The sequence below is a fragment of the Pelophylax lessonae genome (assembly GCF_965119305.1).
Source record: "Pelophylax lessonae genome assembly, chromosome: 2".
Taxonomy (NCBI): Eukaryota; Metazoa; Chordata; class Amphibia; order Anura; family Ranidae; genus Pelophylax; species Pelophylax lessonae.
Window position 1 is genome coordinate 512,214,914 of NC_138769.1, and position 24,100 is coordinate 512,239,013.

At 42.9% G+C, this 24,100-nt stretch overlaps 1 protein-coding gene across 1 annotated transcript in view; it reads right to left on the reverse strand.

Annotated features, from left to right (window-relative positions):
* The window catches only part of LMO7 (LIM domain 7), a 287,243-nt gene that overhangs the window by 4,469 nt on the left and 258,674 nt on the right, over positions 1-24,100 (reverse strand). Inside the window, exons 24-32 of the mRNA XM_082248131.1 lie at positions 22,327-22,431; positions 21,753-21,845; positions 21,277-21,670; positions 20,368-20,428; positions 14,861-14,913; positions 7,081-7,285; positions 6,289-6,573; positions 5,462-5,570; positions 3,138-3,240 (exon numbers count right to left, since the gene is read on the reverse strand). Of these exons, the coding sequence (XP_082104257.1) occupies positions 3,138-3,240; positions 5,462-5,570; positions 6,289-6,573; positions 7,081-7,285; positions 14,861-14,913; positions 20,368-20,428; positions 21,277-21,670; positions 21,753-21,845; positions 22,327-22,431 (1,408 nt within the window). The remainder of the gene's footprint in view (positions 1-3,137; positions 3,241-5,461; positions 5,571-6,288; positions 6,574-7,080; positions 7,286-14,860; positions 14,914-20,367; positions 20,429-21,276; positions 21,671-21,752; positions 21,846-22,326; positions 22,432-24,100) is intronic.

A 24,100-nucleotide genomic window follows, 5' to 3' on the forward strand; every position in this document is an offset into this window, starting at 1 on the left:
CACATTTATCGGCCACCTGGATTCTTCCAGGGACTAGAGCCCTTGAGCAGCCAGAGACTCCCTGGTCCGCTCGCTCAGCCGGATCCGATTGTCCAGGGAATCGGGATTCCGGTTCCATTTGAGAAGAATCTCCTTTTGGAGAGTCTGCGTATGAAACTGAGCCTGCGGAGACTCCGTACCAAGGAGGAGGTCGTCCAGGTAGCTCAGGACCGATATGCCCCGCAGCTGCAAAAGCACTAGAACTGGGGCCAAAACCTTTGTGAAAACCCGGGGAGCAGAAGCGAGACCAAAGGGTAACGCCACAAACTGATAATGGTCCTCTCCCACAGCAAAGCACAGAAACCGTTGGTGTCCTGCGTAAATGGGAACATGAAGATAGGCATCCTTGAAGTCTATGGACGCCAGAAAATCCCCCTGATGCAGGGAGGCCACCACTGTGCGAATGGACTCCACTCCTTGTTGCATCAAGTCCTGCACTGCCCCCAACAGAGCCGTTAGGCGATTCGGGGACAGTCGCATATTGGAAGGGAAGAACCGCACCGGTGGAAGCGATTGAAACTCGATCTTGTATCCCGACCGTATGACCTTGTGAACCCATTTGTCTTGAATCCTGGAGAGCCACGGGTCCAGGAACCGGCGAAGACATCCCCCCACCCCTGATATGGGTGGGGGCGCACCTTCAGGCTGAAGCGGTCTTATCCTCAGGTCTGGAAGGACCATATTTTTGCTTACCAGACCAGGGTCTCTTGAAACCCCCCGGGGGGGGGCTTTGGAGGGGCTTCGCCTTGTCGCCCGCCCCGGAAGAGCGAAAAAACTTCTTGTGAGCTGAAAAGGAAGGTCCCTGTCTGCGACGAGGTTCCTTACCCTTATTAGCCTGTGATAGAAAGGTGCTCTTGCCCCCAGTGAGATCCTTGATAATCTCATCCAAGGTAGCACCAAACAGGTGATCCCCCTGAAAAGATCAGTCAAGGCTTTTCTGGAAGCCTGATCCTCCAACCAGCACTTCAACCATAGCATGCGCCGGAGGACCACCGTCGAGATTGACACACGCCCCAGCAATGGAGCAACGTCCAGTGCGGCGTCACAAACTGTAGCCCATGCACCATTTGCTCCAGCAACTCCGCCACGGCAGGGGGGAGACTTCTCCCCTCCAGATCATGGCGTAACAGCTTGGCCCATTCCGTCAACGTCTGTGAAACCAGAGCAATGGTAGGAAACCAGCGGATCCACCGACGGTGGCACCGTCCATTTTTTAAGGAGGGACTCTTCAAACGGGTAGCGCCTAGCAATCCATTTAAGCATCCCTGGGGGTCGTTTTGGACGGACCCACTCCTTCTTAATGATATCGTCAAAGCATTTGGGAAAGGGAAACACCTTCGCCACCCTGGAGGGCTTGCGAGTGCCAAAGGCAACTTTCGTATGAGCTGCATCCGCAGGTGCAACCTCCAGTTTTAGGGTCTCCCGGACAGACACAATCAGTGCGTCCACTAGTGCCTTGTCTTGCGCTATGGCGGAGGCAGAGAGGTCATCCTCACTATCAGAGGAGACGGGGCGCAAGACAGCAGCCCCAGAGGAGGAACCCGCAGCAGCAGCGACTGGCTCAGGATCAGAATCTGAGGCATCAGACAAGACAGGGGTAGGCGGGGGTCACTTTTTAGCCCCCCGTCCCTGACAGGCCACCTCCACCCGGGACACAAATTACTCCAGGACCGCCGAAGCGCATCAATGGTGAGCGGAGAATCAGAGAGGCCTGCGGCCACCTCGAGGGGATCAGGTGGTGACATGTGCAGCAGGGTCCATGGTAACACCAGGGGAACCCGTCAGCAAAGTATGACAAAATTGAAAAAAAATTTAAAAAAAAATTTTTTTTTTCTTTTTTTTTTTAGAAATGTCACCCAGCACTACAGAGCCCCTCAATGAGACAGTGTGCCTCGAGACCCCCGCAGAGAGAGAGAGAGACCCCCAAAAGGCTCACCACACAATGCACCAGAGTCCAACAGGGCTGCTCTCAGCGTTGTCTACATGACAAGGAAGTCCTGTGGAGTGACCTTCACCAAGATGGCCACCACCATGAGCCACATGAGGGACTCCAAACAAATGGCAGCCCCACGTGCTGCGGTGGGAAGTGGGGTCCCCACATCTACTAACAGACGATCGATCGGCAGGTAGGCCCTGGGAAGCCAGGGAGGAAGCCCCCCGCACAACAGCCGTCCGCACTCGGGACCCCCCCCACCCCCTTAGCGGCTTGCATGAACGGCTAGCCACCCCACACACACACAAACACCCCCCCCCGTAGGGGGGAAGGGAGGGGGGAGAGGGATACCACAGCGGGAGGGTGCACAGGGGAACAGAGGGGAACCCAGATTAGTGTGGGTCCGACCGTCCCAGGGAAGGGCCCGGGTCCACCCGAGAGTCAGCCATGAGGAGCAGGGGGGAAACATTTTCTCACCATACCGGAACAGAGCGGGGGCGCCACTCCAGACAAAACCCCTCGCCACCCAGTGGGGGGGGGGGGCTGTCAGCCAAAGGAGAAGCTGCAACTCGGCCGTCGACCGGTCGTATGCGACTCGGCGGGACGTTTAACCCGCGGGTCAATCCCCGTCCAGCGGGACTATGTCGCGGCCGACCCAGCGCGGAGCTAGGGCCTGCATGTGCTCGTAGGCTGGCTGGGGGGACCACTGGATCTCAACATCCAGCCCGTCGCCCAGATCCGGCATAATTGCTTGAAGATCTCACAGGAACAACTGGAGAAAAAAGCCAACTAAAAAAAAGATCTAAAAAAGCTTGCCAGGACCAGAGATCCCAGCAAGGAACTTAGGTCCTTACTCCTGACTAGGCAGAAAAAAACTGACATCCTATGCAGGGAGAGAGAGGGTATACCCCCTGGGACTGTCCATAGGTGTGGCCAGAACTTTTTCCTGCCTAGTGTCCTACTCCTGTAGGGGGCAGTATAACCCTACGGATATCAAGATATCAGTCCTGCGTCTGTCAATGAGTGACAGAGAAATGATCTTGAATATTGATAATAAAGCTATTTAGCAACTATTTGCTTCATAAACTGAGGCATAAAGGCAGTTCAAATAGTGAAATTGTAGTGATTATTTTATACGGACATGACACAAACTGCACATACTTACATTTAAATTTAATGTAGCAGCTGTTGCAATACAAGTCATTATTCCTGATTCTAACTTCTGCTCCAGATTGGGATCCTCCGAGGTCAGTGTCACAAGCAATACACTGTTAAAAAAAACAAAAAGGGTCACAATAAGCACTGCGAGGGCTCTGCACACAACTCCAGTTTAGAAGACACATCCAGCAGAACCAGAAACCTCTAAACCCAAGTAGAAAAGCAACTGAAATCATTAGTGAATTAGCTGGCAGCCATGCATTGCAATTAGGTTTTGTTAGTGTATTATATAAAGGTGATCATGTCAAAGCCAGAATATCAGACACTCGGTGCCAGAAAAAGAGCAGAGATTTGGCACAAATTAAACATATGTGGCACAGACAATTTCCTTGAAACACTAGGTTTTCAAGACCATTCCAAGCTTGTATAAAAGATAATGATGCATAATTTTAGCTGAGTAATGACAATGACTTGATTAATGTAAACAAAAGACAAATCTATTCCTATTCTGTAGATGAAAATGTACATTCAAATAGATTTGTGCTATCATGGTTTTATTGCACCCTCAGAGAGGCCAGCTACAGATCAGCATTTTAAGTCATTAAAGGGATTGTAAAGGCAGGTGTTTTTTTTTTTATCTTCATGCATACTATGCATGAAGATAAAAAACCTTGTATGCAGCAGCCCTCCTCAGCCCCCCTAATACTTACTTGAGCCCGTCCATCCAGCGATGTTGCAGGTGTTTCTCAGCCGCCCAGGACTCCCCTACTTATGAGACAGCTGAGACAGCAGCGCAGCGAGATTGGCTCGTGCTGCAGTCAAAGTCAGTCAGCCAATCAGGAGAGAGGGGGGGCAGGGCCGGATCACAGCTCTGTATCTGAATGGAGACAGGGAGCTAGCTGTGATGCAGCTCGGGTGCCCCCATAGCAAGCTGCTTGCTGTGGGGACACTCAAATGGAGGTTAGGGGCTAGCAACACTGAAGAGGGACCCGAAAAGTGGACGATCGGGGCCACTCTTTGCAAAACCAATTTCACAGAGCAGGTAAGTATATTTGTTACTTTAAAAAAAAGCAAAAATTTACAATCACTTTAAAATATCTGCCTTTTTATGGAATGTTTGGCCTTCAACAAGTATTTCTTGCATGTTATAAAGCTTTACCAAATAGTCATCTGACCAGTATTTAGATTTAAAAGATGTGTGTGTGTGGTCACACCTCTCTAGCTTCCCTTTATAGCAGAGCATAAGGGCCAGTTCTGGGAAAATGACAACTAAAAATATAGAACAGTTGACTATATTTTTATGAACAATTTCTCCAATAGAAAGTCTGATTGCACATTTAAGTACTTTTCCTGAAAACAAACTTAGAACCTTCAGAAATATAGTTTTTGAAGACCGCCTTTTTTTTAAAAAATAAGATTCCTATATTTAGCAATTTGCAGCTGTTGGAAACAATGTAATACATTTTTTAAGGCATCATTTGTGGTGTATAAAATTGATTAGATGGTGGGAATAACTATATAGTTTTCAAACTCCTAAACACATTTTAGGGTCTATTTCTTAATATTTGCACTCAATATTTACACAAAATTCACCCTAGATTTTGAACATTTATAGATCTGAGTAAAAGCAACTTTTTCACAGACCTAAATATGGCTAAAGGTTTGAAGTCAAACTTCCTTTAACAAACCCCACTCTACTGGGAAGGCTTGCCACAAGATTATGGAATATCTGTGGCCATTTATGGTGTGGAAGTTATGGGCATTGATCAAAAAGAAAATTTGTGATGTTAGGTACTGATGATGAATAAGAGAATATGGCCTACAATCAGAATTTCAGTTCATCCTGAAGGTGTTCAGTAGGGTTGAGGCCATGGTTCTTTGTAGGCCACTCAGCTTCATCTACAATAGAAACCATTGCTTTATGGACCTGGCTTTGTGCCATGCTGAAATAGAAAAGAGTCCATCCCCAAACAGTTAGACACTGACCTGGAGCAAACATAGATCAAGAAGTCAAAATGAAGGCAGTGCTCTAATCTGCATACTTGATCAGGCCTGAACCTCAGAAACGACTGAATCCAGTGCATCAGCACCGCAGCCAGGAAACTGACTTTTTTTCCCCAGGGAGAAAAAGTCAAAAATGTTTTGCCTAGAGATACATCTAAAGCCTTCTTACAATACTACTGACAAAAAGGTTGAAATATAAATGGTATGTAATTTACAAGCTTTTCCATTGAAGACCTTCCAACATGCACAGGATTAATATTAGTACCAACAGAGATGTGGATTAGTTAAGCTGGCTGAGGATCGGCTGAAATCTCTTCATAGTCTCACCTTAAAACAATGTAAATGAAAACAAAGACCAAGAGATTCGATGATCATGGCAGCTCCTTTGCCCAAACTGTTATTACAGTAAGAGCACAATTTCTTCCCGCTCACTGACCTAGATGCAGAATAAGAAAATAACTCAGTCCTTGTTTTAATCCCGGAGCATGTACTGGAATGTAAAAGTCAAAAGAAGAACAAACAACTGGTTCCTTTGTGGACAAGCAGCATTAGAACACAATGGCGAACTCTGAAGCACCATCTGATGACACGAGGAATAAAGACATATTTAGTCATCAATCATGCAAAATTCAATATAATTATAGTGTAACTGTTAAATCTTAAGGAAAACATTAGTTTAATGACTCAGTTATATTAAATGAAACAAAAACAAAGCAGGCAAATCTTCTGGACACATTTTGTTCAGTCACTGCAAAATCAGAAACCACCGTAAGGTAACAGGTCAGCAAAAAGGTAAGCAAATGTTTAGCTTTAGTAAAATCCTGGACATTCACGAAGACCATACCAAGGTAATCAAGCCCTTACCTAGCATAAATTGCAGCTTAAACAAATTTATCAAAAGACGTGCAATGCTTTTTTGTGCTTTCACCAATATAAAGCCACTAAACCCACATAAGATGGATCACCTAATAATAATTCTCACAGTGGATGTACTGGATATGAATTAAGCTACAGAGAAACTTTCAAAGCTTCACAGTCCGGATTCCTGGTAAATTTTCCCATAGTCACAGAAGAAATACAGCTAAAAAAAACAAAATTCAAAACAAAAAGTTAATTTGTTACTACAACACAAATAGATTAAAAGTTGTTCTTACTTGTTGCGCTGCTGAGCAGATGTCTGTGTTGTAGATTGATTGTGAGGTAAAGTAGAGGACATGGATGTCTGGGAAAGGGAAGCACTCCGCACAGATCCTAAGGAAGACCCTGGGAGACTGGTGGTTGTTTCACGTAGGTAAGTGCGGTTAGATGTGGGAACAACTTGAGAAGGGTGACTAAAATCTTGACTGGATGACAAAGAGTTGTATGAAGATGAATGATTTGTCCAAGACAATGGTCTTTGGGAACCTGAGTTGGAGTCTAGATTATCCAATGACTCACCTCTGCAAAAGAAAAAATAGCACCACTCTGTATAATATAATCTTATAAAATCCAGTGGAGTCACTAACCTAGAAGCTAACACTCTATTCTAGTGTTTTCCAAACTTGTCCAAACTAGTCCACTAGATTCAGCAAGAGTGTTAGTTGCAGATAACCTCACACATACACAGGTGGATTAAAGAATATTTTACTAAAATGTATTTGCCACCTGTGTAGCACTCAACATGTGCTGGTGGAACTTTCAAATGGAACTAATAAAATATCCCATAACAATTAGATTATATTCTAAGCAAACACAGTTTGACAAAAAATGTGCTACTATGTATACCGTTTATGGATGCCATCAAACTGCAACATACACATTCTGTGTTCCATGCCTGAGGCATCTGCACTCCCCATATGTCTGCACTATCAAACATGCATCCTCAGGTAAACTTTGAGAGTATGTCTGATTACCTTCAGACATCTATGGCTAGCTTTTTTATTTTCTATTCTTAAGCTACTGCATACCTTCTCATAAAATTTGGAACTGATGACGTGTCTTTTGTGATGCTAGAGCTACGTTGCCGGATCCAACTGTTGTCATTGTTCAGATTGGTTTTCTTCCTCATTTCGTGAATGATTTTCTGCCTTTCCAGCTCTGCAGAGACTTCCTTGCTTGGTCTTTGCTGTGAATCACCTGCTGTCCATGTAGTGCCAAAACCCCTGTTGCTGTCTAACAATAAAGATTAAAATAGCCATTCATCCTTCTGAAAAAGGTCCCTTGCATTTTCTTATTTAAAATATTCAAGCAAACATCTACAGAAGTAAAATACAATGCTCAAAAAAATTAAGGAACACTTTGAAAACACATAAGATCTCAATGGGGAAAAAGATCATGCTTGATGTCTATACCGATATGGACTGGGTAATAATGCATTAGGAATGAAAGGATGCCACATCATTTGATGGAAATTAAAATGTTCAACCTACAGAGGGCTGAATTCAAAGACACCCCGAAAATCAAAGTGAAAATGATGCAGCAGGCTAGTTCATTTTGCTGACATTTCAATGCAGCGACTCAAAATAGTATGGCCACCATGTGCTTGTATGTATGCCTGACCATGTCAAAGCATGCTCCTAATGAGACCACGGATGGTGTCCTGGGGTATTTCCTCCCAGATCTAGATCAGGGCATCACTGAGCTTCTGAACAGACTGATGTGCAACCTGGCGGCGTTGGATGGACCAAAACAAAATATCTCAGAGATGTTCTATTGGATTACGTCAGACGAGCATTGGGGCCATTCATAGGTGTCAATTCTTTCATCCTCCAGAAACTGGCTGCATACTCTAACCACATAAGGCCAGGAATTTTCATGCATCAGGAGAAATTCAGGACCCACTGCACCAGCGTAGGGTCTGACAATGGGTCCAAGGAGTTCATCCCGATACCATATTGGCAGCCAGGGTGCGATTGTGTAGCCTGTAGCGGTCTGTGCGTCCCTCTATGGATATGCCTCCCCCCAGACCATCACTGACCCACCACCAAACCGGTCAAGCTGATGTTACAGGCAGCATAACGATGGCTTCTCCAGACCCTTTCACATCCATCACATGTGCTCAAGGTGAATCTGCTATCATCTGTGAAAAGCACAAGGCACCAGTGGCAGACCTGCCAATTCTGGTGTTCAATGGCAAATGCCAATCGAACTCCACAGTGCCGTGCAGTAAGCACAGGGCCCACTAGAGAACATCGGGTCCTCAGGCCACCCTCATGAAATTTTTTTCTGATTATTTGGTCAGACATTCACACCAGTGGACTGCTAGAGGCCATTTTGTAAGGCTCTGGCAGTGCTCATCCTATTCCTCCTTGCACATAGGAGCAGATACCGGTCCTTCGGATGGGGATTAACCTTCTTTGGCCCTGTCCAGCTCTCCTAGAATCTTCTTTCTGCTCGAGACCCACAGCAAACCCTCCGGCAAGGGCACATATGGATGTGCCATTCTGGAGGAGTTGGACTGCCTGTGCAACCTCTATAGGGTCCGGGTATTGCCTCATGCTACCAGTAGTGACACTGACCCTAGCCAAACGCAAAACTAGTGAAAAACAGTCCGAAAAAATGAGTAGGTAAAAAAATGTCAGTGGCCTTCACCTGGATACAACTTTTACAGCCACAATATCACAGTACAATAAATCATTAATTTATAGAAACAAAAGGGACAAAGAGACGACTGTGTGTTCTGGGTTTAGATAGGACACAGAGGAAGCTTTGGGTTCAACCAGGACATAGAAAATGAGCTCTGGGTATTGCCTCATGCTACCAGTAGTGACGCCGACACTAGCCAAATGCAAAACTAGTGAAAAACAGTCAGAAAAAATGAGTAGATAAAAAAATGTCAGTGGCCTTCACCTGTAAAATCATTCCTGTTTGGAGGTTACCTCATTGTTGCCCATCTAGTGCATCTGTTAATTTAATTAACACCAATGCAGCTGAAACTGATTAGAAACCCTCTCTGCTAACTAAATGGCCAGATCAATATTCTAGGAGTTTAATTGACTTGAAGCTACATTATCATTAGAAAGTGTTCCTTTAATTTTTTTGAGCAGTGTATATAAATGTTGGTTATCAGCAAAACTTAAACCTGTTTGTATAGCGAACTTTGAAAAAAAAAAAAAAAACTGTTTAATCATAAGTACATTAAAAGAACAAGACAAGTCCCTAAAATAAAATACAACAAACTGAATTGCTAACTCTAACAAGCACGGAATGTGATTCTGCCCAAAATCAGCAGTTGTAACACACACAAGAAAAGAATCAGCTTCCAATTTAGGAACAAAGTCGTGAAAAACACAAATGTGATGGATGATTTAAAACTTAAAACACAAAATTTGAAATCCCAGGTGTGAGACACTCTGGAATAAGAGAAGACAGATCTGGCTTCAATGCCTGAATTATATTATACCATATACAATGCAATTGCAGCATGAAATAGGCTTGGGGCCCTTTCTTAGATCATAAGCCAGGAACATGTTCTATCTGGAACAAACAGTAGAATACAAATGTAAATAATGCCTGATGTGGTCTCTTTTTGCAGTTTCTTTGCATTTTGCCTTTTTAACCACTTTAGCCCCGGAAGATTTTGCTGCTCAATGGCCAGGCCACTTTTTTCAACTTGGCACTGCGCGACTAACTGACAATTGCGCGGTCATGCAATGCTGTACCCAAACAAAATTTATGTCCTTTTTTTCACACAAACAGAGCTTTCTTTTGGTGGTATTTGATCACCTCTGCGCTTTTTATTTTTTGCGATAATAAAAAAATAGCAAAAACTTTGTGAAAAATTGACATTTTCTACTTTGACTGTTAAATATCCAATATATTAAATTTTTGTCAAATATTTAGGCCAAAATGTATTTAGCTACATGTCTTTCACAAAAAAATTCTCAATGAGCAAATTTTTATCTACTTTAAGACCGGAAGATTTTACCCCCTTCCAGGCCATATTTTGCGATTCGGCACTGCGTTATTTTAACGGACGATTGCACGGTCGTGAAACGCTGTACTCAAATGAAAATTACGTCTTTTTTTTCCTCCACAAATAGAGCTTTCTTTTGGTGGTATTTGATCACCTGTGTGATTTTTAATTTTTGGAAAAAAAGCGACAATTTAAAAAAAATATATATTTTTCACATTCTGATAAAGAACATTCCCAGAAAAAAAATCATTTAAAAATCAAAAATTTTTAACATTTTAGGCAAATTTGTTTTCTGCTACATATTTTTGGTAAAAAAAAAAAAAAAAAAAAAAAAAAAAAATCGCAATAAGCATATTTTGATTAGTTTGCGCAAAAGTTATCGCGTTTACTGACTACGAGAAAGATTTATGTCATTTTTATTGTTTTTTTTATTTTTTTTCTAGTAATGGCGGCGATCTGCGATTTTTTGTGGGACTGTGACATTGCGGCGGACAGATTGGACCCCTAACTGACATTTGACACTTTTGGGGGGGACCAGTGACATTATTACAGTAATCAGTGCTATAAATATGCACTGTTACTGTAATATTGACACTGGAAGGGAAGGGGTTAACACTGTAGGTCTACCGTTTTTGTCCTGCACTCACAGTGTGTACCTGTATTTGCCATTTGATTGATGTGGAATAAAGACACTCCTTTTTCTGAATTTCATCGGAAGTGCGGTCATTCCTTTTTGCGTGATGTAACACTGTAGGTCATCAAGGGGTTAAATGTATGCCTCATGCTTACTGACGTGTGTGGGGGGAGGGGGTTCTGTGACACAGATAGAGATCGCAGGTTCAGCTATGCTGAATCCTGTGATCTCCCCCTGCCTGTCACACAGAAGATCCGCCTGCTTTGTTTACACACTTTCCCCAACAATCGGGGAAGAGAGGCGGCAATCGCCACCTCTCCTCCTCCGGCCTGACTCCTGCTGTGTCCAAACACAGCGGGAGCGAGCCTCCGGCAGCACAAGACCACTAGGAGTTCAGTGATGTAGGTCCATGTCGCTGGACCCAGGGGAGGCGCTGTGCTGTAGCAGCAGCACAGTGAGCGGTCGGCAAGTGGTTAATGTGAAGACAGAAACCAGAGCAGAAAACCAGCGGTTCCTAACATTTGTAAAATTTTGGAGTCCAGCCAACACCAGAAATGTTCTGCAGATTTACTGAACACTTGCAGATGATTACATTTGTTAAAATCTTCTTTGCATCCTATACTTCAAAAGCAGGTAGTATAATGATCTGATCAATATAAGCAGCAATTCTTGATTCTAAATCTCCAGCTTTGCAAAAAAAAAAAACTAAAAACATACCTAAAAGTATTTGGTAAACTGTATAATAAACTCATACTGCATAATATAAACTGTATAATAAACTCATACTTTATTATAAGCCCCACAGAATGCCTACAATTTTGAGAAACGGAATTGAATGGGAAATTCTGCCAAAAAAAATGAGGTTATGAGTTCGTAAAGCTAAGCCTATACTTTTTTATACAGCCTGAGACCAATTAAAATTAATATCCATCTTGCTTGCAATTCTATCTCTATTTAGGGCTTACAGTACAGAGCTTTTTAAAAAGTGTCACAAAACCCACATTATAAAAAACTATCAAATGGTGTATTACATGCTGTTAATACTCTGTCAGTCACTATGAGATTTGTTTTCTGTATTCGGCAAAACATTTGGTTGATCCTGCTGCTCCCTATCTCTATCTCCATTTCTGTTCATGTCCCCTATTCAGCTAGGGATTTTACAGCTGTAGTGGCAACTCTGCACATGCTCAGTTTTCAGTGAGTCTTTACGCTGAGCATTTCCTCCCTATCGCATCAGAGCAGCCAATGTGACTATAAAGTCACACATGTGGGCGTATACACAGTGGTAAATGACAGCCCACTACCCTCCTTCATGCCCACTAATCAGCTAAACACAATAGGGGCAGATAGCTACATGTAGATTAATGAAGGAATCACCTCCCTCTTATTCTAAGACACAGGCTGGAGGGGAGTTATGCCTTTGACTAGCAGAAATCTGCCTACATCATGGTATTTCCACAAAATAATAAAGATTAGATTTATAAAATATATATATTTTTATGCCAATTTAAAACCGCTTATTGATTTTATTTTTACTCTATTTCAAAGGCTGTTTTTATTTTTAATTTGAACATTTGACCAGCAACAGGGGACTAGAAGCTCCTCCTGCTTAGGTTTCCCTGCAGACAGGCTGGGAAAGAGCAGGCTCATGTGACAGCTGTATATCGATTAGGAGAAGGTACTTAAAGTCTGGTTACTTTAGAGCAGTGGTCCTCAACTCCGGTCCTCAGGGCCCACTAACAGGCCAGATTTTAAGTATTACCTTGGGGAGATGCAGACTAGAGTACTGCAATCACTGAGCAGCAAATTATTTCACCTGGGATGTATTTCAGTTATCTTGCAAACCTGGCCTGTTAGTGGGCCCTGAGGACCAGGGTTGAGGACCACTGCTATAGAGGACTCATACCAAAGGAAAGGGATTGTAAACTGACTACCTACAGAAGCCACCCCACTCTCCATTCGGGAATGTGCCCTATACCTTAGAAGGTCAGATTGCTTGCAGTGAGGGCGGGGGGGGGGGGGGGGGGTTGACCATTTCATGTACACAAGACCTATATACTACAGCTAGAACTTGTAGGTCTTGTCTCATCTCAGAACTGCATTATGCATACATCTGTCCTGATCCATGGAGCCATGCCATTTAATGGGGGGACCCATAGCAGAAACCGAATGTTTAGTGAAATATTCTTGTTCTATTTTTTAATACTTTCTGTATTGGTCATTACGTTTAATAAATGCTATACTTGTATGTATTTGTGTGATCTCTATTTGCACTTTCTCTGCTCACTTTGGCTTAAAATTGATGGGATTTTATAAAAAACTATAATCTGCAGGATGTCCTATTGAAAAGTGCACCTTGCATTTTGATTACAATAACCATTTAAGGACCGCCCCACCTACATTTACTTCAGCAGAGTGGCCCTTAAGCGCAAAATCACATACCTGTACGTGATTTTTTTACAAAGGCTCAGCAGGCGCGCTCCAGCTGCGATGGCCACCAGCGGGAGCCAATCAGCGAGTCCGGCAGCTGCGATGGCCACCAGCGATTGTTCAGAATTATGACAGAAAGGCAGTCTGCCTATGTAAACAAGGCAGACCATACTCCTGTCAGACAGGAAGACAGAGATCTTGTGTTCCTAATAATCAGGAACACAGATCTCTCTTCCTGCAGTCAGTTCACCCCCCCCCCCCCCACACACAGTTAGAAAAGCACTCCCTAGGAGCACATTTAACTCTTTGACCTCCCCCGATGTTAACCCCTTCCCTGCCAGTTTCATTTATACAGTGACAGTGCATTTCTTTTTTTAGCACTGATCACTGTATTGGTGTCACTGGTCCCCAAAAAGTGGCACTTCGTGTCAGATTTGCCTGTCGCAATGTCACAGTCCCGCAAAAAAAAAAAATCACTGATCGCCGCCATTTCTGATTAAAACAATAAAAAAAATACAAAGTCCATAAATCTATACCATAGTTTGTAGATGCTTTAAATTTTGCGCAAACCAATCCATATACATTTTTTGGAATTTTTTTTTACCAAAAATATGTAGCAGAACACAAATTGGCATACACTGCTGAACTAGATTTTTTTAAATGTTTTATTGGATAGGTTTTATACCAGAAAGTAAAAAACTTTTTTATTTTCCAAAATCTTTTTTTGTTTATAGCACAAAAAATAGAAAGCGCAGAGGTGATAAAATACCACCAAAAGAAAGGCCTATTTGTGGGACAAAGGACATCAATTTTATTTGGGTACAACTTCACACGACTGCGCAATTGCCAGTTAAAGCAATGCAGTACCGTATCACAAAAAAAATGGCCTGGTCATAAGGGGGTAAAATTTCTGGAGCTGAAGTGGTTAAAAAGGTACACATGTAATACTGAAACTCCAAAAAGAGTTATACAAGAGTTACTTGATGATAGTACTTTGTCTATTAGATGACAATATTATCGTTAAAATGTAAAGCGGTTCTTCACACTGAAAACAAAAAATTAAAAGTTAGCAGCTACAATTACTGTAGCTGCTGACTTTTAATAATGGGACACTTACCTGTCCAACGATCCAGCTGTGTCCTCACCTGAGCCGTGTATTTGGGGGTCTTCGGGTACAGGCACCAGCATGTTTACTTTGGGAAGCCGGTTCCCACTGCTTGTGGCTTCACAGCCAGGTTCCCACAACTCTTTGTGAATGGTTCTGCAGCTTTTTGGGACCTGTGACATGTCCCAGAAGGCTGCAGGGGAAGAAGAGGGGGCCGGACATATGCTCAGATCTCCACAGCAATCCAAATGGAAGCGGAAGCGGGTACCTGCCAAAATCAGGTCCCCCCACAAACAAAAGTGCCAAAACGAAGATGAGACAAACAAGCAGAACTTCCTCTTCGACTCCCATCAAATGGGTAGTAAAGGAGGAAACCCCCAAAAGGGAAGATAGACAGCAGAAATGTCTCCTTTTCATGAGAATATGCACACTCATAAGTTAGTATTGTGTTTGGTTTTGTGAGTAGGATGGTGAAGCTGCCAAACTGGACTTTTTTAAACATCACCATGCCATCTGACAATTAAGTGGGTTATTCTACAGACCTACAGATAGTATCAATAAAGACTCAATGTCCCACTGCCCTGTTTAAATAATTTCTCCATAAATATTTCAACAGGTGGTCTTTTGGTTTGCATACAGAAAGGATCATTCATCACCACTTACCATTATCTGAGTCTACATAATCAACTGAATCTGGAGAGCCGGTCCATGTGTTTCTAAAAGGAATAAAAACATTATAAAAAAATGACCCATAAAACATAATGTGAATGACTGAAACACCAGCCCCAGGTATGAACCTACCATTAAGGGCATGGAAGAAGGAACCCTTTAAATTCCAAGTGTAGTGATGTCACCACACTTGTTCTGAATTGAGATCTACAAGTACCTTTGCGTGTAGTGGCAGATGGGACTTGTATTGGGACAAAATATGGGTGTAACATAAAAAACACAGAGGTGAATGAACCATGCTGCTTATTAGTACATGTTGCCAAGTACCAAAATGGGGTCATACAAACATAAAAAGTAATGCTGCTACGTCAAGTCATTGCAATTGGATGGAAATTTCCAATAGAACACTCTGTAATATTTATGATTTTGATATGATTTGAATTTTAGGTTGCTAAATTGGTCAATTTTGCAGCCAAATTGGAAAAAAACCCCAACATTATATTTGTTACAGGTTGCCATTCACATAGCAGAACTTTAATATTTAAAAACTGCATTTTTACACGCTTTTTCCCAAAAAAAAAACCTACTTGGTTCTTCCTTTCTTTAGAATGTTTATAAGGAACCTGGGTAGCTGTGTTTGCTATAATTTAACTTGTCTGTACCGCTGTGCTTGCAGATATTATACAAGTTATATAACTTGTAAAACAAGATGTACAGGGCTGTCTGACCTAATAAGGGTTAACAAGGGGGGCTTTGTATGCTAATGAACTTTTAAAAACCCCTTCCCTGAGTGTGGCCCCCTTTTCTATGTTGCCATGCATTTAAAGCAATAAAACTATGTTTTGGTATGCTTTGTGAATGGGAGCACATAACATGGCAGGATCGTCTCAAATTTAACTGCGTATATATACATTCTCAGGAAGGAGCGGTGATCTCAGTCATCAGAAAATAACATATAATTATGTGCAAACATGAGTAATAAAATCCAATTATAAAAAAATCAATGTGACCATATGCGATTAGCAAAGGAAAAAAGGTTGCATGGTGCTAAAGTGCATAGTAATGGTATCTCCTTGTCACAAGTGATGTCAATGTCAATACATGTATCCAAAACACAAAAGTGCATAGTGCTAAAATGCATAATAATAACTCCGTGACACCAGTGCTGATATTGTATGACAGTGCATATATCTAAAACACAATAGGATTCAATCCGTCTAGCATATAAAAGTGCATAATGCTTAACGTCCCTGGCGGTATGATTATGTCAGGAAATATGTACCAAAAGCGGTACAATTTTTTGATATTTATAATTTATCATATAAATATATATAATTATATATTATATATATATATATATATATATATATATATATATATATATATATATATAAAATCGGATTTTTGTAAGATCTTACCGTAAAATCCTTTTCTCTTAAGCTCATTGACAGACGTAGTCTTCTTGATTCTCAAGAGCTGGGTTATGTTGTCTCCGCAGGAGTAGGACTAGGCAGAAAGACAAAACGTTCTGGCTCCACCTTAGGGGCAGTCCCTGAGGGTATATCCTCCCTCTCTCTGCTACAGGGAATCAGTTCTGTTTTAAAGCAGTACAGAGAATTTAACCCAACCCAACTCAATGATAGAGGGGCGGGTACTACGTCTGTCAATGAGCTTAAGAGAAAAGGATTTTACGGTAAGATCTTACAAAAATCCATTTTTCTCTATCGCTCATTGACAGACGTAGTCTTCTTGATTCTCAAGAGCTGGGACATCCAGAAGCAGTGCCACAAATGAAGGGTGGGATTGACAAAATCAAATCCAATCTAGAAGGCCCAACCGGAGCCAAACTAGAAGTTTTAAAGGCTCATTATAAACAAAGAATGAGACTAAAGAAAAATTTTCCAACGGAAAAAACCCTCGAGGTAGACCACTGGTCTCCTCAAATTGCGGCCTGCAAAACCTTGCGGCCAAACGAGGCATCAGACGATGCCATTACATCAACTTTATAATGTTTAGTAAAGGTATGCACCGACGACCAGGTAGCCGCCTTGCACACCTGGACCACTGACGCCTGATGGCGAAAGGCCCATGACGCACTAAGTGCCCGAGTGGAGTGCGCCTTAACAGGGAACGGGGGCTCTCGACCCTTAATAGAATAAGCCTGTACTACCGTCTGTGTGATCCATCTGGAAATGGTCGCGGCAGATGCAGGCAACCCCTTTTTGGGTCCATCTGGGATCACAAAAAGTGAATCCGTCTTGCGAAACGAGTCTGTCGTTTTCAAGTATACCCTGATCGCCCGGACCACATCCAAGGAGTGTAAAGCAAACTCTCGAGGATGACTGGGCTTAGGACACAGGGAAGGTAACACAATTTCTTCATTCAGATGAAATTCTGAAACCACTTTTGGTAGGAAGGATGGATTCGGACGGAGAACCACCTTATCTCTATGAACCACCAGATATGGTGAACGACAAGATAATGCGGCCAGTTCTGACACCCTGCGTGCAGAAGTAATAGCCACCAAGAAGGCCACCTTCTGGGACAACGTAGGTAGAGGAATCTCCCTAATATCTTCAAAGGGAGGTTTCTGAAGAACCGACAACACTAAATTAAGATCCCAGGGGGGTAACGGCGCGTGCACTGGCGGAGCCAGATGTCGCACCCCCTGGATGAAATTCCGCACCAAGGAATGAGTAGCCAAAGGCTTCTGAAAGAAGATGGCTAATGCTGAGACCTGACCCTTGATAGTACTCAAGGCCAGTTTCTGCTCAACCCCTTGTTGCAGAAAAGCCAATATTCGACTAATCGAATAAGACCGAGGACGGAACCCCAAAGGTTCACACCATGCAATGTAGGACTTCCATGTGCGATGATAAATCTTTCTGGAAGTCGCTTTCCTTGCTTCAACTAGAGTAGGAATAACTGAAGCTGACAAAACTTTGTCCTTCAGCACCTGGGTCTCAATAGCCAGGCTGTTAAAGCCAGCGATCGTAAAGCAGGATGGAAGATCGGTCCCTGAGACAGTAGATCCTCCCTGAGAGGAAGTCTCCACGGGACGTCCGCCACCAGTCTGACCATGTCGGCGTACCAAGCTCGACGAGGCCAGTCCGGAGCTACCAGGATTACTGGAATTCCTTCCTCCTCTATCCTGCGAAGAAGTCTTGGCAGTAACGCGAGAGGAGGGAAGGCATATATTAGCTGGTATTGCTCCCACGGGGCGATCAGTGCATCTGCGGTTTCTGCTAGAGGATCGCGGGAGCGAGCCACGAATCTCTGAACTTTCCTGTTGAATCGTGATGCCAACAGATCCACATCCGGGGTGCCCCACCGTAGGCACAACTGGTGGAAAATGTCTGGATGGAGGGCCGAACTGACAGGCACCCTCTCTTCACAATACCCTCTCCACCGGGGTGGGGGTTTGTGGACCACTCCGGACGCCTCGACTCTCTGGTTCCTGGCGTCCAAGCGAGACTTTTAACTCGCAAGGTCAGTCCCTCCACTGGGACTTCGTCGCGGCCGACCCAGCGCGGAGCTCTGGTCTGCACGCGCTCGTAGGCAGAAACCGGGGTGACCACTGGATCTCAACATCCAGCCCGTCGCCCGGCCCCGCATACTTACTTGAATGTGTCGCGGCCGACCAAGCGCAATGCCATGGTCTGCGCGCGCTCGTAGGCCGGCTGGGGTGACCACAAGTGTCGCCCAGTCCGGCATTTTTGCTTGAAGATCTCACAGGAAAAACACTGGAGAAAACTACCTAAAAAATGTCTTTTTCTTAAAGAAAAAAAGTCTTGCCAGGACCAAAAGATCCCAGCAAGGAACTTAGGTCCTTACTCCTGACTAGACAGAAAAAAACTGATTCCCTGTAGCAGAGAGAGGGAGGATATACCCTCAGGGACTGCCCCTAAGGTGGAGCCAGAACGTTTTGTCTTTCTGCCTAGTCCTACTCCTGCGGAGACAACATAACCCAGCTCTTGAGAATCAAGAAGACTACGTCTGTCAATGAGCGATAGAGAAATTATAATAATATAAATATAATATATATTCATAATTTTTTTTTAAGCTTTTTGAAAATCAGGCCTTTATATCTATGTTGGTAGAACCAGCATCTACACTGTTCTCGAGAAGTTCTTTCACTGCAGTTGCAAGATAGGCCGCAAGTCTGTCCATGAGATTTGTTCTGGTCAGGTAGTGCTGAGTCTTGCAACTGCACTGAAAGAACGTCTCAAGAACAGTGTAGATGCTGGTGCTACCAGCATAGATATAAAACTGAAGGAGTATGGAGCAGAACTCATAAAAGTCTCAGATAATGGCTACGGAGTTGAAGAACATAATTTTGAAGGCCTGATTTTCAAAACGGTCCAAGAACAGAAACAAATACACATTTAAGAACAGCCTGACCATCAGGCGATACTTAACAGACAAAATGTCTTCAGCACAAAGGCACACGCATAGCTCTAAGGCTAATACATTTTTGCAGTAACAGTTAATCGAGCAATCACTGGAGTACATTGGAGATTAATGCAGGATAGGGGAATTGCATGTCTATCTTCATTTGGATGTCCGTGTTTCGGTATCCCTTTCTGAGTAGTGGGTCGGTCTGAAACCACTGAACCGGAAGGTTTTTGTTCTTGGAAAGGATCTACCCTTACATTGGGGCCAATTTATCCTAAAGTGCTCCCGTTATTTATGCTGATTTAAACTCCTTTCTCTGGTAAGCTGCCACCTGATTTCTGTGTGTGGGCAACTGGGGGATGCATGCAGCACTGAACACCGTATGGGGTGCGATTCCATTCAACATTTATCCATTTGAGCCGTTACAAGATTCAACCCATTAAGGACTCAGACTTGTTTTGAATGCACTTATTATGCACTTTTATATGTTAGACAGATTGAATCCTACTGTGTTTTAGATATATGCACTGTCATACAATATCAGCACTGGTGTCACTGAGTTAATATGGTTTTGCACTTTAGCACTATGCACTTTTGTGTTTTGGATACATGTATGGTCATATAATTGACATCACTTGTGACAAGGAGATACCATTACTATGCACTTTAGCACCATGAAACCTTTTTTCCTTTGCTAATCGCATATGGTCACATTGATTTTTTATAATTAGATTTTATCACTCATGTTTGCACATAATTATGTTATTTTCTGATTAATTGAGCGCACTAGCACACATACACTTTATAATATACTCTCCCAGAGTTCAGGGAGTTCTAGGTGCTGCTGCTCTTATGTGAAGTTAGCGCATCCTTTATTTTTTTATTTCTATATCTCAGTCATCGCTGCAGCAGACAATTGGCTTTCTTGTAAAAGTGATCCAAGCAGATAAACAGCCACTTGATCACCTCTTTTAGGCGGCAAAAAGGGGTTCCCCCCTCCTCCTACTGCTCCACTAGTCGCATTGCTCCTCTGCCTCTGATGTCAGAAACCGGAAGTGACAAACATTTCACTTCCGGTATGGGTTTTCTTGTTTACAAGCCATTACTGGTTTGTAAAGCATTTTATCAATTTGATCTCTCCATAAAGAGAACCTGTCACAGACCATGCTATCATAAAAGTCATGTTGTTCATTACTTGTGATAACATCCTTTGTGATCGCAATGAAGTTGAATAAAAAAAGAAAAACCGTGGCAAAAATTAAATACATTTTAAGCGCCCCCTTGCAAATGCACACCCAGGTCTCACATGCATATGTAAATGGTGATCACACTACACATGTGGGGTATACTCACGAGTGGGGGGGGCAATAATTTTAGCACCAGACCTCCTATGTAACTCTAAATAGGTAACCAGTAAAAGCTTTTAAAGCATAGTCTTTGGAGATTTTTAGGTACCATAGTTTGCTGCTGTTTCACAGGCCTGTGCAATTTTCAAGAGTGACATGGTCGGTGGCTGTTTACTCAGAATAACATTGTACTTTGTATTTTGCCAAACAATTGGGTATTGTAATGTGCTTGTGTGTACCAAAAATCATTAAGGTGTATTTTTTCCTAAAAATTTGTGCTTGATCAAACACTGCACAAATATCTTGCAACATAGAAAACAGCAACAACTTTGTTTTCCAGGGCCTCCGTTTACAAAAATTTGTTTGGGGGTTGCAAGTGATTTTTTTAATTAAAAAAATACAGATTTTTACATGTAGGAAAAATATGTCAAAATTGGCCTGGACTGTAAGTGGTTAAAGTAGACTTCACTTGTAAAGGAGATGGCAAATTAAATCTGCAGATTGTTAGGTGTGGTGCTGGAATTGAGGTGAACTCCAAATCGTTCAGTCGTTTTAACAATTTCAACAAAACACTGAATTTTTGCCAGAACATGGTACTAATGTTAACCTGAATGTGAAACATCTCATTTATTTACTAAACCTTTATTTTGAATTTTTAAGTTTCACTACCATACCTGAGGTAATTGCGCTCAACTCTCTCATTCTCAGCTTTTAGCCGCTGCTGCTCTTCTTGATCTCTCTTTCTCTGCCATTCCTCTTCCCTAAGTCTCCTTTGCTCCTCTTCCTTCTGCCTTCTTTCTTCATCTTGCCTTTTCCTATCCATTTCTTCTTGCTGACGCCGATGGCTTTCTTCCTCTGCCCGGCGCCTCTGGGTTTCTAAGAAATTCCTCCTTTCTTCTTCTTCTTCTTTTCTCTTTCTCTCACGTTCTGCTTCCTTTCTCCTCTCTTGTTCTCTATAGTCATCTTCAATGCTCACTAAATTGGATGTTGCGGATCCTTCTGGCTTCATGTAGGAGGGCATATGTGAAGTTACCGAAGTGTTGAATTTTAGGACTGTTTCCTCCTATGGTAAATATAAGCTACTGATGAGTATCACTGTACATGCCTATTATAGGGTAAAAAGAAATAATGTATAAAAATGAAACCTGATTGATCTGCTGAGATCTTCCTTTCTCTGCTTCTTGTTGAGCTCGCTCCCATTCATCTCGAAGTTTTTCTTGTTCTCGATTGTACTTTTCCTGATGCACATGAGACACATTTATTTCCACAACTTAAGTGCAATGGATGAACAATGAGAATCAATGTCGAACGAGATCCTCGACTTGGTAAACACATGCTTTTTGTCTAGTATTTCTGAAGATTTCTTACTTCAATATTCTATATTTTTTTCATTGCAGGCTTACTCCACTAACAGTGACATTTTGCTCATAAGCTAAAAAGGCCCACTGGATATTAATCTATTTGTTCCTCCCATAAGGTCATAGTAAAGTTGTCTCCCTGTCAATGTTTATTTTCACAGAAACTTAAACACTCTACTGTACAACATGAAAAATCCACAACGGTGCCATTTCTTAATAAAAATCAATTTTCAAGCACCTGTATCTGCCATAGAAGTTTTCGTAGGACAACTTTTTTTATATTTTCCAAAACCAAACTGCACACAGAAAGTGGTTTTAGATCTATGTGGATACAAACTTTGTGTGTTCTTACACCCATTACCTGCAGAATTTGTTCTTGTTCTTGAAGCCATTTTTCCTGCCTCTTTCTTTCATCTTCAGGATCCCACGACCATCGTGTTGAGACGTTTAGTGGTGGAACTGGCATCTGTAATTGCAATATCAAGAACATCCTCAAAATACAAAATGCTTTTCTCAGGTCCTACACAAGTCCTTAAATAGAAATATAACATCCCTGTAGGATGCAAATAAATACTAACATACACTTGAAGGAATATTTGAACACTGAAGCATTCAGATTATGGAGCAATTGTGCATGGCAACCAATGTTTAGCTCTCATTTTCAAAGCTTAAAGGAGTTGTAAAGTCAGAAGGTTTTTTAATTTAATGCATTCTATGCATTAAGATAAAAAACCTTCTGGGTGTAGCAGCTTCCCCAGAACCCCCCAATACTTATCTGAACCCGATCTCTGTCCAGCGATGTCCACGAGTCCCTCGGCCGTCCGGGACTCCCCCTTCGGATTGACTGAGACACAGCTGCGGCGCCATTGGCTCCCGTGGCTGTCAAAGTAAGTCAGCCAATTGGGAGAGAGAGAGGGGGTGGGGCCGAATGGCAGCTCCATGTCTGAATGGATACACAGAGTTGCAGCTCAGCTGCAACCATAGCAAGCTGCTTGCTAACTGTACGTCGGGTGCGCGCAGGGCTAGGGGGTGCGAGAGCGCCGTCCCCGCGATGTCCTGATTCGGTTCAGAACCGATCAGTCTTCAGGTCCAGGCCAATGACCTAGGCCTGGACCTAGTGATCGGTTCTGACCAATTGCAGAATGTCCTGTGCAAGGTAAATACAGGCACAGGAAATGATACTGCCCTGGAGTCCGTTTCGGTTCCAGCATGAGAGGAGAAAGTATCAGACTGAGTACACAAACATTACACTGACCCCAGCACACATAGGCACACATTTAATCCCCTGATCACCCTCAATCACATTGTACACTATATACACAGTATACAGATAATTTACTGATCGCTGTATTTGTGTCATTTGTGACTTCAGTTAGTGTGAGAGACAGTTAGTGGTAGTTAGGTTTAGGGTACCTACCATCCATCCCCTAAGATTTAACCCCCTGATCACCCCCAGTCAACGCCTTCATTGCCCTGTCACAGTGTCACTTTTATAGTGTACAGATCTTTTTTCTGATCACTGTACTAAGTGTCACAGGTGACATCAGTTAGCGTTAACGTTCGTGTCAATCCAGAATAGCGTCAGACCCCTGCTGCATATTTAGAAATACATTTTAATCCTTTTGATTGCCAGTGACACCCACACTAAACACCTCCATCACTAGTATAGTGTCTGAACAGATCGATCATCTTGGGTCCTAATCAGAACTGTACTAGCATCCCCAGTAGTTTAGTGCTCCCAAAACGCAGCGTTAGCAGGATCAGCCCCGACACCTGCATTTAGCCCCTCCCCCCCCCCCCCTCACGAAGTGCAGAATCAGCAGATTACTGTCACTTCCAATACACAGCACACTAAACTGCAGTGTTCGCAGATTCAGGCCTGATCTCTGCTAGCACTAGCAGTTACATTTTTTGGTAGTGGTTCAAACAATCCTTGACAACCAGGTGCTTTTTTAACCTGCGAGTCACACTAGGTACCTAAAACTTTATTGGCCAAAATGTCCAAACAGAGGTACACTAGTAAAGAGACCTACATGATGCTGAGCATGACAGATGAGAGCGATGGGGAAGCCTCACTGTCAGAATCAGGCCGAGTATTCAAACCTGTAGAGAACAGCGGCACCCTGACAGATGGC